Source organism: Ictalurus punctatus, chromosome 22 (genome assembly GCF_001660625.3).
Source record: "Ictalurus punctatus breed USDA103 chromosome 22, Coco_2.0, whole genome shotgun sequence".
In the NCBI taxonomy this organism is placed as follows: domain Eukaryota; kingdom Metazoa; phylum Chordata; class Actinopteri; order Siluriformes; family Ictaluridae; genus Ictalurus; species Ictalurus punctatus.
Genome location: NC_030437.2, coordinates 10,966,243 through 10,983,068, shown reverse-complemented (window position 1 = coordinate 10,983,068; position 16,826 = coordinate 10,966,243). Strand labels below are relative to the sequence as shown.

The 16,826-nt window shown below is 38.9% G+C and overlaps 1 protein-coding gene across 3 annotated transcripts in view; it reads right to left on the bottom strand.

The window, feature by feature from the left end:
• The window catches only part of edil3a (EGF-like repeats and discoidin I-like domains 3a), a 190,128-nt gene extending 174,916 nt beyond the window's left edge, over positions 1–15,212 (bottom strand). For all 3 annotated transcript variants that reach the window (XM_017452570.3, XM_017452571.3, XM_047149971.2), the window contains exon 1: positions 14,708–15,212. In XM_017452570.3, the coding sequence (XP_017308059.1) occupies positions 14,708–14,771 (64 nt within the window). In that variant the 5' untranslated portion in view covers positions 14,772–15,212. The remainder of the gene's footprint in view (positions 1–14,707) is intronic.
• Between the last annotated feature and the right edge of the window lie 1,614 nt (positions 15,213–16,826).

Below are 16,826 nucleotides of genomic sequence, written 5' to 3'. Positions count from 1 at the left end.
TCATCAGATGACATTTCTGGGTTAGCTAGCTCTCAAAGCTTTTTGACTTTGGCAGACCCAGCAGCCTGTAACGAGCTCCTCCACATCTGCTCACCTTTCATAGAGGAAGTTCCTGAGTGTGCAGAGACAGATACATTCTCTTGCTTATGCTCAATACCATTCCACACACACACACGCACACACACACACATCCATCTGATTGCCAAGTAAACCGTAAATTAACTTAGAGTTAACAAAGCACGGTGAGTGCTGTTAACAGGCCACAGGTTGATGTGGACAAGCATGGGCTGAGACAGGCAGAGCTGAATGCTGGGATATTGCGTGTGTCTAATACACTTAACAACCTAACCGTGTCCTGCTGTGAACTCTGGCTGATGAGGCAGCGGTACAGACCAAGAAGCTGAGATTTCAATCAGTCGCACACACACACACACACACACACACACACCCACACACACACACACAGGCATGAGAGACAGAAAAACGGAAATCTGTTTCTTTGTGAAGTGAGTTTTTAACTCAGTATTAAAAATGTTCAGATTAACAATGGTAGAAAAATAATGTATCTATATGATGAATACTTTGCAATCCTTTTCTGAGAAAAGTCAGACTGTTTTTTTACAATATGTAACATTCTGCAGATTGGCATGGAGCAGATCGTAAACCTGAGAGCTGAGGCGTATATCCAGCTACACAGATCAGTAAGGGCTGAGTCGACTTTAGATCTGCCTACGAGAACCAAACTGCACTGAAGTCAGAGCCATCTCAAACACCACCAGATAAGCAGCCTTCTCCTAAATCCCAGTCATTAGCATCTTCAAGGGCATGGAAAACCTTCCATTTTATGCTTTTTATCAGTGAAAAAGAGAACAGACCATATTGTTCTACTCAGTAAGAAGATCTATATGCTATAAGTTTTAATCTACACTATGAAAAATCATGTCTTACATATTGCTTAATTATATTGCTTGATTATCTCCCCACTTTGGTTACTTGCCAATTCCTACCCAGTTCTCCCTTAACTAGTTGGGGATTGTGAAGACTAATGCTGTAATTACTGACCTTCGACCAAGGGAAACAAACAAATAAAACGCTCCCCTCAACTTAGAATTCCTACTCTGGAACGTGCAATAAGATGGTTCACCCCAACTGAGTTCCAGACAAAAGACAAACCACTTTGTAGCTTGAATGAATGATCATCGGAAAGGACATCCTTCCGAGCTCCCACTTCTGATGTACGTCAAATGCAGCACACAATTATTTGTTGTTTTTTTCTCTTTCAGACATGTTGTCTGAAAGACAAGTTCAGCCAACCACTGCGCAGGCTTACATGGCAGAGTAACACAGTGAGAGGAAAGCGCTATTTACCCTCTTCCTCATACACAAGCTCATAGTTGCCCATGATTGGCTAGTGTCACTGTGATTGACAGAAGAGAGTAATGCTATCACTCCCACCAAGAAAGCATGGCAAATTTTGCTCCCAAGACTTCGAACCATGGATGGATGTAGATCACCCCATGAGTGGGGAGTTTTTATTAGACACAGAGAGAGAGAGAGAGAGAGAGAGAGAGAGAGAGAGAGAGAGAGAGAGAGAGAGAGAGAGAGAGAGAGAGAGAGAGAGAGAGATCTCACAATTACAAAAAATCCAAGGCATTTCATACAAATTAAGCCTAAATAGCAAGAACAGGCATTGTCTTCTGATGCTTAATGTGGTAAGCTTTTATTTCACTGCATGAGCAATTTGTTCTTGGGCAGACACTTTACTGCTATGGCACTTTCAAAGTGTGCATAGTCTCTAATTATTATAATCTTTAATTACAACCCCACAACAAAAACAAATGGCAGAAGCAAAAAAAATAAACCAATCTTTTACTACAGCACTCTAAACCAAACTGTTGTAAGTTCACAAAACTATTTAAAGTTTACTATTTAATGAAATAGCTAACCTAAAAAATATGGGGTGGCTGTGTTAAATATGCAAGCCTTTTCTCAGGAACACTCTCTCCTGCTGTTCCTCATGGGACTTTTTCAAATGATTCAACAGTCTATCTAAACCCAGAGCCATAAGATTAGTGAGGTGTTAAGGTCAACTAGATGGATGGTGAGAATGTCAGTGTGATCTCTGATGTTTTCCCAAAAGCATTAAAGCATAAAGGTCATGCTAACACAATCACAATGTAAATTGTATAGGACCCGTGCTCTCTAAAAACTCTAAGAGGAGTAGAGCAAAATATTTCACAATAATATGAAACTCTGCACCCAACAGGGACCTGAACTCAGAAGAGTTTTTCTTTATTTTCTGCATTTAGCTACTTCACCAGTGGAAGCACAATTTATATTATGAATTGTATGGTATAAAATACGTGCAGAAAAGTTTCTACTAAAAAAGAAAGTAGCTTTTATTGCATTACTATAATAGCCCAGAGGTAAAATAGTTCTGAAAATGTGGCATTTTATAAAATTCAACACTGCAATATTAAGTGACAACTGAACAGCACAAGCCAAGTATGAAACAGCATTTAAATATTTGCAGGTCAATTTGCAATACAATCTGCAAGTCAGAAATGGGACATTTGCAATTCAGGGTGCTCACAAAGAAGTGTGACAGATGACTAGGTCAAAGTGGAATTGATGATTTGGGTATAACACTATGACACAATTAACCAAACCTTTTAAGTTTCTCACTCTAAAACAGCTGAAAAAAAAAACAAAACCTAATTACTATGATCTAATAGTAGGCAGTCATGAAATAAATGTTTTTTCAGATTATTTTGCTAATGTATACTCCCTGACCACTTTAAGAGGAACACCTGATCATTCATGCAATTATGGACATTTAAAGATTGGAAAACATCGCCTATTTTGTTTTTGTTTGTTTGTTTGTTTGTTTCTTCAACTGTCCAGTTTTGGTGAACCTGTGCCCATAATAGCCTCAGATTCCTGTTCTTGTCTGACAGGAGTAGAACCAGATGTGGTCTTCTGTTTTTGTAGCTCATCTGCCTCATAGTTTGGAGTGATGCGCATTCTGAGATGCTTTTCTGCTCACCACAGGTGTAAAGAGTGAGTATTAGAGTTACTGTAAACTTTCTGCCAGTTTGAACCATCCATCCATCCGTCCATTTTGTGTACCTCTTACCCTACACAGGGTCGTGGGAGCCTGAAGCCTATCCCAGGGGACTCAGGGCTCAAGATGGGGGACTCAACCCATCGTAGGTCACCATCACACACCCATTCACAACAGCTTGAACCACTTTGGCCATTCTCCTCTTACTAATCTCACATCAAAATGGCATTTCTGCCTGCAGTGTCACTCACCTGATTTTTTGTTTGTTTGTTTTCTGTACCATTCTGTGTAAGGTCTAGAGACTGTTGTATACGAAAATCTCAGATCATCAGTTTCTGAAATACTCTAACCAGGCCACCGGGCACCAAAAACAATGCCATACTAAATCTCATACTAAGTCTCATACTAAATCATTTTAAATCTTCAAATGAAATCCAACATAACACAAAGGCAACCTGAGTAAACACACAATACAGTTGTTTTTTTATTATTATTGAAGCAAAAAATGTCCAACACCTATCATCCATGTGAAAAACTAATTGCACCCTCAAACTTAAAATCTGGCTGTGCCACGTTTAGCAGCAATAACTGCAATCAAACATTTCCAATAACTGGAGATCAGTCTTTCACTTACTTCTAGGACTAGGACTTACTCTTATGCTTTGGATCATTGTCTTGCTGCATAATCCAGTTGCACTTGAGTTTCAACTTATGGACTGAAGTCCGGACATTCTCCTTTAGGATCTTCTGGTAAAGATCAGAGTTTCCCTCAAGTTGCAAGTTGCCCAGGCCCCAAAGCAGCAAAGCATCCCCACACCCTCACACCTACACCACCATGCCTGATCGTAGGTATGATGTTCTTTTTGTGGAATTCTGTGTTTGGTTTACGCCAGATGTAATGGGACCCCTGTCATCCAAACAGTTCCACTTTCGACTCATCAGTCCACAGAACATTCTCCCAAAATGTTTGAGGATCATCAAGGAGTGTTTTCGCAAAATTCACATGAGCTTTAATGTTCTTCTGGGTTAACAGTGGTTTTCACCACTTCCATGCATGCCATTTTTGCCCAGTGTCTTTCTGATAGTGGAGTCATGAACAGTGACTTTTACTGATGCAAGAGAGGCCTGTAGGTAATTTGATGTTGTCCTTGGCTCTTTTGTGACTTCCTGGATGAGTCGTTGCTGTACTCATGGAGGAATTTTGAAAGGTCGTCCACTTCTGAGAAGGTTCACTACTGTGCTGAGTTTTTCCATTTGGAGATAATGGCTCTCACTGTGGTGCTTTGGAGTCCCAGAGCCTTTGCAATAGCTTAATAGCCCAGAATAATTTATTTGAATCACCTTCTTCCACAACATTTCAGGAATTTCTTTCAATTTTGGCATAGTGTGTTACTGGGTAAGACCTTTTAACCAAATTCATGCTGTTGAAAAAGTTCTATTTAAGTGTTGATTTGATTGAACAGGGTTTGCAGTAATCAGGCCTGGTTGTGTCTAGTCAAGTTGAACCCCATTATGAATTCAGTTTCATAGATTTGGGGAATTAGTAACTACGGGGGCAAATATATTTTCACACAGGGCCGGTTAGTATTGGGGATAACTTTTTTGCTTCAATAAATAACATTATCATTTATAAACTGTATTTTGTGTTTACTCACGTTGCCTTTGATTTATCTTAGATTGTGTTGTAATTCCTGACATAATTTATTATGAGATATACACAAAACCAGAAATCATTTTCACAGCGTATATAAAGAAATAAAGTAGATTTTTCTTTGATTCTGCCCACGTTTTACATTTTTTTACTACATTTTTTTGAATGTCCATGGAATAAAATAACATTAAACCATAAGCACATCATAATGAAACTAAAGCCGAATCCTGGACATTTTCTTAAATTTAGATGCTTTTTTAAGGTCAGAACAAAATGTCCAGGAAAAAGAGGATGTACGGTCACCATAACAAACCAATTCAGAGAACAATTCGTGTTCATTTCTACCAAATTAACAATGCACAAGCTTTATTTGCGCATGCACCAGGAGGTTTCTTATGTGAGCCACGACTGGAAAGATAGACCAGAACTATAATCAAGCAGCTATTATATTGTGTGATGTCAAAAGATTCATTTCTTTGAGCATAAATGAAAAAAAAAATGTAATCTTGACAGTATTCCCATATTTTACAATGGCTCAGGTGGTAGAGCGGGTTATCCACTAATCGTAGGGTTGGCGGTTCGATTTCTGACTCAGCATGACTCCACATGCTGAGGTGTCCTCGGGCAAGACACTGAACCCAAAGTTGCTCCCGATGGCAAGCTAGCATCTTGCATGGCAGCTCTGCTACCATTGGTGTGTGAGTGTGTGTGTGAATGGGTGAATGAGACACAGTGTAAAGTGCTTTGTAGAAGTGCTAAGGTTAAAAAAGTGCCATATAAGTGCAGACCATTTACCATTTTACAAAATGTACCTGAAATCTGATTACTTAGTTTTTTTGTTAACAGATTATAGTTACCCGTTTTTTGTGTCCTGATTACACCATCACATGTATTCTGTCCCAAGCCTGTTTATAAATAACATGTATACAAATACAGATGGGTCATTCTCAGAATAAGGTGTTTTTAGTGTAGAAAATGCTCAGATTTGGTATTCTATTTTCCCCTTCTCAAGGCTTCATTAATTACTTAATTCACACAAATTACAGCATTTCTCTTTTTGGTCAAGCTTAAAGCTTAACAGCTACTGCTGCTGTACAGGAAAATTCAGTTGGATTTTAAACCGCACATACCACACATTTAAAAAATGTTTATTAATTAAACAGATTTAAAATTGACATTTATATTTTATCACTGTGGAATTCACTGTAGAATTTCTTTCACTAATGCAATGGTAGCTCACTGGTTAAGACATTGGACTTCTGATTAGAAGGTTGTGAGTTCAAATTCCAACTCTGCCAAGCTGCCACTGCTGGCCCCTTGAAAAAGGCTAAACTCTCAACTGCTCAGTTGTATAAAATGAGATAAATGTAAGTTGCTCTGGATAAGGGAGTCTCCCAAATGCTGTAAATGTATATTTTAAGTTCAGTTATTTGTCACATTTTACTTTATGCCATTATACCAAGTGCAAACTGAAAAATATTCCATACACTATATCCCATTTCATTAAACCGATGTGTGAAATGTATATAGTATGTCACCATTCTGACTGTTACTGTATGCTTCAGTGGCCCAAATCCAGTGACTATTTCAACTAGACACCACTGTATATCCTCTGACAAGTTAAAAAAAACTTCACTGTGAGTGGTTCTGGTATTAGACAAACAATCTGGCTATCAGCATGCACAAATGTTAACATCCTTTCTTCCACTTGGCCAGAAAAACTTGTTCACACCTTTCCTGCGCACAAATTTTATGTTCTCTTTCTACTGCCAATATGAAGCCAGGATATGTGTGTTCACTGTAATTCACAACACACCATTGACCACGGAGATGAGATTCAGTGCCCCAGGTCGATTAGGATCCTGGTCATTCAAGAACTCCACCTCCACTAGTTTCAAGAGGAAAAAAAAAAACATGATAAACCATATTTTGAAAGACTTACTTTTGCTGTTTTTATCCTAGATTATATTTACTGACCTCTAGACACATTCACCTTCATGTTCACTGTCTGGAGTTGATATTGGGATCAGCACTGTCGCTCTTAAAGTCTCTTTGTGCCAAGTCAGTTTCCTTCTGACTACAGCACTGATATTTCTATTCTCTATTTGAGGGCTTGTGTTTTCTTTCCTTTATTATCCCTGTATTGATAGATCTATATATGTCTGCTGTTTTTCAAAGTCATGCTGCTCTATGTAAGAGTTGGCATCCTTAATCTGCCTGTACAACCTCTGTTTGTACTAAACTATGCCATGCCAAATCAATAACAAAACACACACACACACACACACACACACACACACACACACACACACACACACACACACACACACTAAAACCAAAAACTTTTTTATTAACTTAAAGTCTGAACATTTTGTAAAGGCTCATTGGTGCTAATGATGCATAGTCACTGGTGTTACAGCTATTATGCTGACAACTTGGTGGGTGTTCTTGGTCCCCTATATTCTGTAAAGATACTGAAAGTGTAAATCCATCCTTTTCTGTTCAAAATATCCTGGCCAGTTGCATAGAACAGCTTCATCACAACTCCTGACCTATGTATCAGCCATCATTTTCAGGTTAGTTCCTACCCTATCTTGAGCTCCTTTTCTGTGTAGTGTTGTAGAAGCTTTTGTACAGGATTCTCTATTGATCAGGTATTAATTCCTTTCCTGTGTGTATTGAGTGGCCAGGCCTCAGGAATCTGTAATTTCACCATTTCTAGCATAAGGTTTGCCTGAATTGCTGCAGAACCAGGGCTTCTGTTTGGGGAGATGGTGCAGAATAAAATGGGAGGCTTATCCTTCACATAGAGGGCTGTGTGGAGCCACTTACTTATGTGACCCAACAAACACACAGCTTGGATTTCAATTTCCACTGAAAGCTGTGTGCATAAAACAATCTGCGGAACTTAACTTTTCTCAGATTATCTGGTGGTAGTTACTGTAGTTTTTAACCAAAAGATTTTTCTCTTCACCTAACTTGGTGTGATTATTCTTGTACGTATAGGCGGCACTGTGATTTAGTTATTTCTGTCTTTGATTCTGGTTTAGTAAGTATGTAGGTTGTGCAGTCACATTTTCTATACAATGCAAGTGTTTTAACCATTGCATCAAAGTTTTTAGAATCTGTGAGTCTGTAGTTTGTCTGCCATCATGTTTTACACTGGCAGATTTCTGTGTCACGTTCACCTGGGGCTACAACCCAAAAAGGACCTCTTCCTAAAGAAAATGGTACAAAACACCACTTCTCGGTTCTCTGCCATAAAACATTGATAGAGATTCAGTAGGGAGTTGCCAAGCAGACCCCTTTGTTTTGTTATTTTGTGTAGGGTTATGGTGTTTCAGTTTTTTTCCTGGATTGTCAGTCTGCTGACATCATGTCACAATATTCTTTCTCCTTTTTTTTCGTTGTAGCAAAGCTTGTTTCTTGAGCTGATCGTATTTTAATCTTGCCATCTTTCAACACATTTATAGTTTACTTTGACAAAATTTATTTACCTTCAGATGTTAAACTCGGTATTGCCAATTATTTTCAGGGGAAATTAGCTAATGCAAGGTCAAAAATCCCTAGAATATTGATCAAAACATCAGCAGAAAATGTCATAGACTAATCTGCATATTTATTGAATTAATGTCCATTATCAAAACATGGTACGTAAAGAAGTCAGAATTTCTGAAGGCACTACTACTAACTATTTACATATTTACAAAATACAGTAATTTCTATCAAGAATGCAGATCAAATGCAGCAGTGGCAGTTAGCAGACAGAAAGCAGACATGAAGGAATGGGTTACGGATGAAATAACTAGCTTTTATTATTTGCAAGTATAGTTAAGATCAGTTGCCGTGAACAATAGTGATCAGTGTTTAGTCTTTGGGAAACAAAGGGGGTCAGTGATTAATCATTAGGAACAATGGTGATCATTGATTGGTTGTTGGGAAACAATGGTGATTAGTAATTGGTCATTGGGAACATTGGCTTGTGCAAGTGCAACTTAAACAGTCTTTACACACTGGTGGCGAGTTAACCAAATCTGCTCTCTCAACTCATATATGAGCTGGAGAGCTGTGTTGAGTCCAGGATAGTTGCTAGCATCTGCTCAAAAAGTCACTAAGTAAACGTGATTACTGTCTGGAGGTCCGCCGATGGGGCCGCTGGATGTGTGTCTGTCAACCAAAAAACATGCGGACAAATACAGTAGGTCTGTAGCCAGTGTGTGTGTAGCGCGTACAGCAGCCTCCCCCAGGTCCTAGTGTTCGCCCAGGAACAGGTTTTTAGATGTGATGGAATCGAACCTTTGATGAAAAAAAAAGAAATCAAAAAGAAAATATATTGGCTGATATATTGATTTGCTAAGGGGGGCTAATGAATAAAGAAAATGACAAAGTAGCTAAGTTAGCAATACTAGTTTAACTGACTAACACCAATGACAAATGGAACAACCACACAATTTAAAAAAACAGTGACAGCCCCTCTTCTTCATGAACTCATAATTCACACTAGGAACTTATAAGGGACTTTTGAAAAAATAAATAAAAAAATAAATAAAATTATATATATATATATATATATATATATATATATATATATATATATATATATATATATATATATATATATATATATATATATATATTATGTAATGTGTGCAATAAGATAAATGGTATGAATAAAATGGTGCCATGTTGTGACTGATTTACAGAGTATAATAGCATGAATGACACTGTGTGCAAAGTAGAGGGAGGGAACAATATATAAATTAGGGTTTTTGCATGTGCTGGTCCTGATAGGATACTGTGATTTCACATCTGTAAAAGACTTCCAGAAGAGCACAATCAACTACAACAGCAATGAACTTCAACTTGAACAAATATAATACATGGTTTTTGGGTTTTCTAATTTGCACAGACAATTGCCATTCCTGATGGGACTTAGTAAATGCTTAGTAAATTGCATAAATTAATAATGTGCATAGACACCATCCACAATTTAGGTAGGAACAACCCAAGTTTAATACTGCAAAGATGTAAAACCAGACAACCTGTGGTTAAGAAACCAGTAATTCATAACTACATTAATATCTAACTTAATATGTTGTTCAGCAGTCCAGAGAAATTTATACTTCCACATAAATAAATTGTTATATTGGCAATAACACTCATACTGTAATGTCATGTGAAAAGTGAGTACTTTTATCTTATATCTCCTATAATAGCAATCATGTACTGTATCATACACTATGGTGTCATTTGGATATACAGTACTGTGCTTGAAATCTGCTTTTCTACAACATCCAAAATAAGTCTTATTTTCAACTTAGAAACTCTCCGAACTCTTAGAATAACATAATGAAGCACTGTTGATTCAACACTGCCAAGTCTTCTGTTTACCCAGATGAAGACACACAGAGATATATATTACTGACTATAATATTTTCTTGCAGTGAGTTATCACATTGGGACAAACTCTACACTCTTCCCAGCTAGAAAGGTCTGTCTGACCCTTGTTCCCTGCATACGATAAAGTTCACTATTATTAAAGAAACTCTATGTAGTTTATCTCTGTGGCATTTTCAGATGCCACCATAGCACATCCTGTCCACCAAAATGAACCGAGCACTCTTCAATTCTAGCTCCTTTGTGGTCTCATAAAATTCAGACAAGACCTGGTTTTGCACTTCATAGAAATGGGAACAAAATGACAACCATAGACTGTCCTGTCAAAACCCTTTAGTACTAATAAAATTAAACAGCCTGAGGCCAGATGGTGAATACCACAATCATACCCCAGGAAATATGAAGAAAAAGGAAAAATAAGGCAAAGTCAATGGCGCTCAGAGGGAGAGGTCATTATGAAAAATTTAAATTGTTTTGCTTTGTGCTTTGGCTTCAATACAAGGAAACGCTAGAACTAGATATGACATTTAATGACCTGTGTCATTGGAACTGTTTTCATTTTCAAAATGTGGAATCATTGTACGTTGTTAAGGGCCATATTCAGAGTTGGTCACTTAAGTCCAAAAGTTCTGCCAATATTTATGTGTATTTAGAGCTGGGTTATGTTAAGTAGATATTTCAGGGCTCCAAATTCAGATTATGCAAATCACCTGTGTGTAGTTCATACCTCTGAGTATGCCCGATTTTTCTTCTGTAGAAGCATCTGAGACTGGGTTTTTCAAAAGCAGTTTGGGATAGATAAATCAATGACAGAAAATGCAGACTGAAGAAGAGTTTTATTGTTCTTTGCTGTCAAATCTAATACAATGTAAAACAAAAGCAGCAGACAATTTAAAAATGAAAATTAAACAATACTAATAGGATGAATGAGAATATGATATGTGAATGAGAAAATAGAAAGCACTGAAACAACCACCTAATAGGAATCTGGCATATTGCCAATATATTGACATGTTGTTTATAATTTCATCTATAAGTAAATTGGTCAAGGTATGAAATTGCTTTGTTTAAGATACTGCTGTCCTCCATTTAAAAAGCCTTTTTGTGAAATTTAATCAATACTATTAATTAATTCATAGTCATATTTACATGTTTGTTACTGATCTCAAATCGTCAATAATGTAGTTTTTTAAGCATATTTACAGTCCAAAACATACATTGTGACATATTACGGTTACACTAAACTGTCAGTCAGTGGCGCTGTACTCGCTGATATTGTGCAAGAAATTCTGAGGACACAATCAGCTGTAACTGAGGCATGTCCAAGGCTTGCACAACTATCTGAATAATCTGTAGTTATGTCTGAGGTCTGAATACAAATGTGTGCAATTTTGATATTAAATCTTCGCTGTGGGCACTTAACTCTACTCTGAAAGGAAGCGCTGTTCATGTAGCCTGTAACGTAGAAATTACACTATATCATATTAGAGAGTCCGTCCATCCATTTTCCATACCGCTTATCCTATACAGGGTCACAGGGAGCCTGGAGCCTATCACAGGGGACAATCACACACACACACACACACACACACACACACACACACACACACACACACACACACACACACTACGGACAACTTGGAAATGTCAGCCTACAATGAATGTCTTTGGACTGGGGGAGGAAACTGGAGTCTTTGGACTGGGGGAGGAAACCCCCAAATCATGGGGAGAACATGTTATAGCATTGAAACTGAACACTTTTATTATTACAGGTTCTGTCATATTAGTTTAGAAGTGTGTGAAGATTGCAAATTGCTGGGATAAATGACTTGTAGTTCAAGTTTTATCTTATTTAATATCAAATTTGTGTTCTAAATATCAGATTCAAGCTCCTGACATGCTGCCACAACATTGTGGGAAGTCAAATCCAACATCCTTCAACCATGACACTGTTTATATGGTTTGGCTCAGAATGCTAGCCTAATTACCATTCACCAATAGGTTTTTCTGAACAAAGCATCTCTTGTCATCACGCATTGTTATTTCATGGTCTGCCTCAAGCATCTGGTGAGCCAACACAATGCAATTGAATCACCAGCACAGACAGCAAGCTGAGCTCTGGATATATTGCATAATGGCATGTGCTAAAGCAACCAATGTAGTAAGCTCTATCTTAAAATGTTAGGGAGGAATCTATTTGTTCAAGCCAACAGTTGCTATGTTGTGAGCGTCAATAACAGGACTGGGGGCGCTGGACTTGTTAATACAGAGGGCGCAAGAGGGAAGATCATTGCCGTAATCAGCTTTAATCTTCATATTCAGTACAAAAATGACACATCCGACATGGTTCTGATAGTCTGGTAAAGTTGAAAAAAGAAGTCCCTTTTTGCAGCTGAATAAACTTCGAACTTCCTTACACACCCAAATGGCAGAGAAAGCGACAGCAGCTGCGTCTTTTTATTCAAGTAGGCTTTCATTAGCTGTGATCCAAAAGCCAGATTCACATCACTTGTACTGAATTACACGGAGGTAATTAGGATAAAGTGCGAGTAATCTAGAAATGGATTTACACAATTTTTTTTTTAATCTTTCCACTAAGCTTTCTCCAAATAAAAGTTCCTTCCTCAAACCTACTCACGAAACTGAGGAAAGAAGTTTTTACTAAAGAATAGCAAGAATACGGAGAACACACGTAACTACATTACTACAGATAACAAAAACTTTAATGGATGAATTTTGTCAGTGATTGACTCAAACTACCAGGAATACATGGAAAATATGGAAAATAAACATAATAATAATGTTTCCATACTAACTTAAAACATTAAAATGAAGCTCTTGGTTATTTTATGTAAGAAACTGGGAAGCTGGTGTATAGTACTACACAAGTACTGTGGTCTTGGTTATACTGGTTTTGGTGGATGGGGCAGTTAATTAGCCTTGAGACTGTTTGTGAGTCTAGACAGTGATATGATATTGTGCCACTTAACACAGCTCACTATCATGTCAGTTCATTTGATATCTTCGGATATCCTGCAGTTAATTGAAGAACATTCACTGCCTGTTTCACTTCTTCTCCCAGACCACAGAAATAAGTTCATCTCAGGCTATCATATGCTCAAAATTCATTATGCTTAGAAAGAGTGAGCTCCAAGCGACAAAGACATGAGCAGCCTGGGGGCCAAGTTCTCTCATAATTATAACTCCTAGCACTGGCAGCCTGGGGAAGGTGGGCGAGTTTTAGAATCAGTGATGTGTCAACGTTGCAAAGCTGGGAAATTAAAAAAAAAAAAAAAAGTGGGGAAAAACTAATTTGGCAAATACTCAAGTGCTGCCAGTGTTCCACTGCAAGAGCATCTCTGTCACTTGAGAGAAACATGGCAGCGGCAGATTTCCGCACAGAAAAAAAAAGTATCATGAGGAAATTAAAAGGACTAACAAACCAGCTGATTAGCAGGCACAGAAATGTTAACAGCAGTCCTGCTTATGTTCCGGTCTCTTCAAATACAGATCCAAAATATAACATAAGAATACACTGAGTAGTACTTGCAATTGATTGATGGATTGTATTTATGCATAATTTAACATTTACTTTGAAACACGTCTAATGATTTCTAATGCACTGGAGGTGAAAGGAGGCTTGAAAAATTCATGATACCCATACAAGCTTCGATTAAGTCTTCAGTATATCATGGTATCTGCTTTCAACTTTGCGTTTGGAAAAAAGAATGGCATCATCTGCCATAACATTGGATCTGCAGGACAAATATTAAAGTATTTGGTTTAAAAGGATATCTCTTAGCCATTAGTAAGTTTTTGAGAACCCTGCACTACATGTAAACTAGATGTAAATATGTTTATATATAAGTAAGTCTAACCTATCATAAACCAGAAAGCTGACGTCAGTTTTAGAGACAAATAAATAAATAAATAAAGCTGTCATGTTAATGCAAGGAAGGAAATAAATGAAAAATAGATGAATGAATGAATGAATGAATGGGTTAGTGCGTGAATAAATGAACGGATGCATTCATGCACTACTACTGAAAAGTATTGCAGTTGTAGGTTATAACGGAAGTCAGGATGCAACTTCACTGAGAGACGTTTGCAGCGCAGGAGAGCGCGCGCAGTCCCAGCGTCGAAAACATGACTGTCCCACATCCAGCGGAAATGAAGTCCCTCAGCAGTGTTTGATTTCTTCCGTGCAAAGTGTAAACGAATGGGTGAATTTAGAGGGGCACGCGCGCGCTGCCTTTAACAGAACGGAGCATCATCCGTATCCTGGTAAAATGCGAAACCTCACAGCAGCACATTGAATGTTTTGCAATGATGAAATCGTCTCCAAAAACACACCTCACAGCTTTTTTTTTTTTTTTTTTTTTTTTTGTGGCACCGCGGGTACACGTAGTGTCTGTTGGAAATTGCAATAAATTCCAGTATGAAACAGCGCGCGCAGGAATGTTTCGCTGAAATGGTTGAACTCGCACAATTTTGGTGCTACAGTGAGTGACATTAACATTCATACCGCGTGCGGTTAACGGAAAGCACAAGCTTGAGCGCGAGCTGAGGAAGAAGAGTGCGGATTTGCGCCTTACCTTTCGCAAGATGCGGGACAGCGAGACTCGCGCAGAGGACGAAGAAGACAAGAACCGGTCCCATTTTAACAGTGATCAAATATATATAAATAAATAAATAACGTCCCACAGGGTCACGAGCCTGAGACAGACGGAGACAGTACAACTTCAATCGGTTCCTCCTCGGAGTTCTAATTCAAAGTGTGTGTCACCTCAGGTCCGTTAAAGCGCGCTCTCTCTCTCTCTCTCTCTCTCTCTCTCTCTCTCTCTCTCTCTATTTATTTATCTATCTTTCTATTTGTATCTCTCTCTCTCCTAAAAAAAAGGCAGGTGTGAAGAACAGAGAAGATTTTTTAAATTATAATAAATAACAAACGATCCCGGGCTGTTTTCGGTTAGCCCGTTCCTCCGCGAGGACGGAGACTCAGGGCGCGCGAGACTCAACGCGAGCGGTTTAAACTGAGAGCCAGTGCGCGAGCGGAAGAGAAGACGCACCGGAGCGCTCGAGCAGCGGCGCTGTGTGTCTGATAAGATTAAAAAAAAAAAAAAAAAAAAAAAAAAAAAAAGGCGGCGCTCATTCTCGCTCCACCTCCACGCACGTGCAATAGCGTGGTGGGACCGTTTGTTAGAGAAGGGCGTCGGTTTACCTCGCGCTAGAGAAGTGCGTCGTTTAGCACACGCGTGAGTCCTCAAGCGCTCGCGACGGATAGCGACTAAGTTTTATACGCATAGATCGATGGTCAGTGTTCCGTGATTTCATTTACCTTACAGAGAAAATACATTCGATGCTAAAGTTTGATTATTAAGTTGTAACATTTGGACCATGCATCGATTAAAAAAAATAAAATAAAATGCAATACATTTCAGACCTAGGGGCTGACATTCTTGTGTTTTGGGAGAAGGGAGGAAAGTGGAGAACTGGACGAAATACACAGACCCAGTAACCTGAGCCCAGGAGGGAACTGGGGATCCTGGAGCTGTGGGTGGCAATGCAATGGCATGCCCATGTGAAAAATTTTGCATGTGAAAAATTAATCATGTTGGGCGAAAACAACATGCACTACGTTTGAATAATGTGTATACTACGTTTAATAATGTGTAAACTACGTTTGAATAAAGTAGTTGATTAGTTGATAATTAGTTGACTTCAGGTGTCAAGATGCAAGTGCAGATTTCAATTTTAACAAGAAACAGTACAGACTGCAAATTTAGACACCAAAACATGAACTATGGTTTCAAGGCCAAAAGACATGCATGGACTAGGAAGCACATAGTGACAACAAAAGACTATTGCAAGATAATAAGTGAGGTGCATGACTTAAATGCTTGTGCTCATTAACCTTGTTGCGACATCCAAGGCAGCGCTTGAGTGCAGCGCAATGGACACCACGAAGCCAGCGAGCGGGGCAAAGTTCAAGGTGGAACCAGAGGGTTATATATATATCAGAGAGCGACAACCTCCACAAAGCCAAAGAGGGAAGAGACATCCACCGTAGGGCCAGAGGGGGCAGAAACGTTCTCTAACAAGCAAGAGGATGGAGTGATGCTCTTCGCGTAGCAAGAAAGGGGAGCAACGTACGGCACGAAGCAGGGGGTAGGAGCAATGTCCTCAGTGTGGCAGGGAGGCAGAGGGACATTGTCAGTGGAGCAAGGACTGGAGTAGGAAGGGGGAGCGATGTCCGAGGTAGAGCCAGTCAAGGTGACGTCCAAGGCGGAGCAGGGAGACAGAGTGACCAGCATGGCAAGGCCATGATCTGAAGTGTCATCCTCTTCGGGGCAGAGGGGCAGGGGAATGCCCCCAGCAGAGCTAGTTGGCAGATTGAAGTCCAAAGTGTGGACGGACGGTGGGCACACGACAGCTGGTCTAGGAAGGCCTCGATCCTGTCAAACTGATCCTGGATTTGCTCACCCTGCAAGCACAGATTTCAATTTTAATAAGAAATGAACGGTACATACAATGCAAATTTAGATACCAAAACTAACAACTATGGTTTCAAAGAAAAAAGACATAAAGTACATCTACTAGGAAGCACAACATGACAACAAACCACAACAAAAAACAATAGCTAGACAATAAGTAACGTGCAAGACATGGCTTAAAAGCTTGTGTTCATTAACCAAAATGTGGCACATTTGTAAA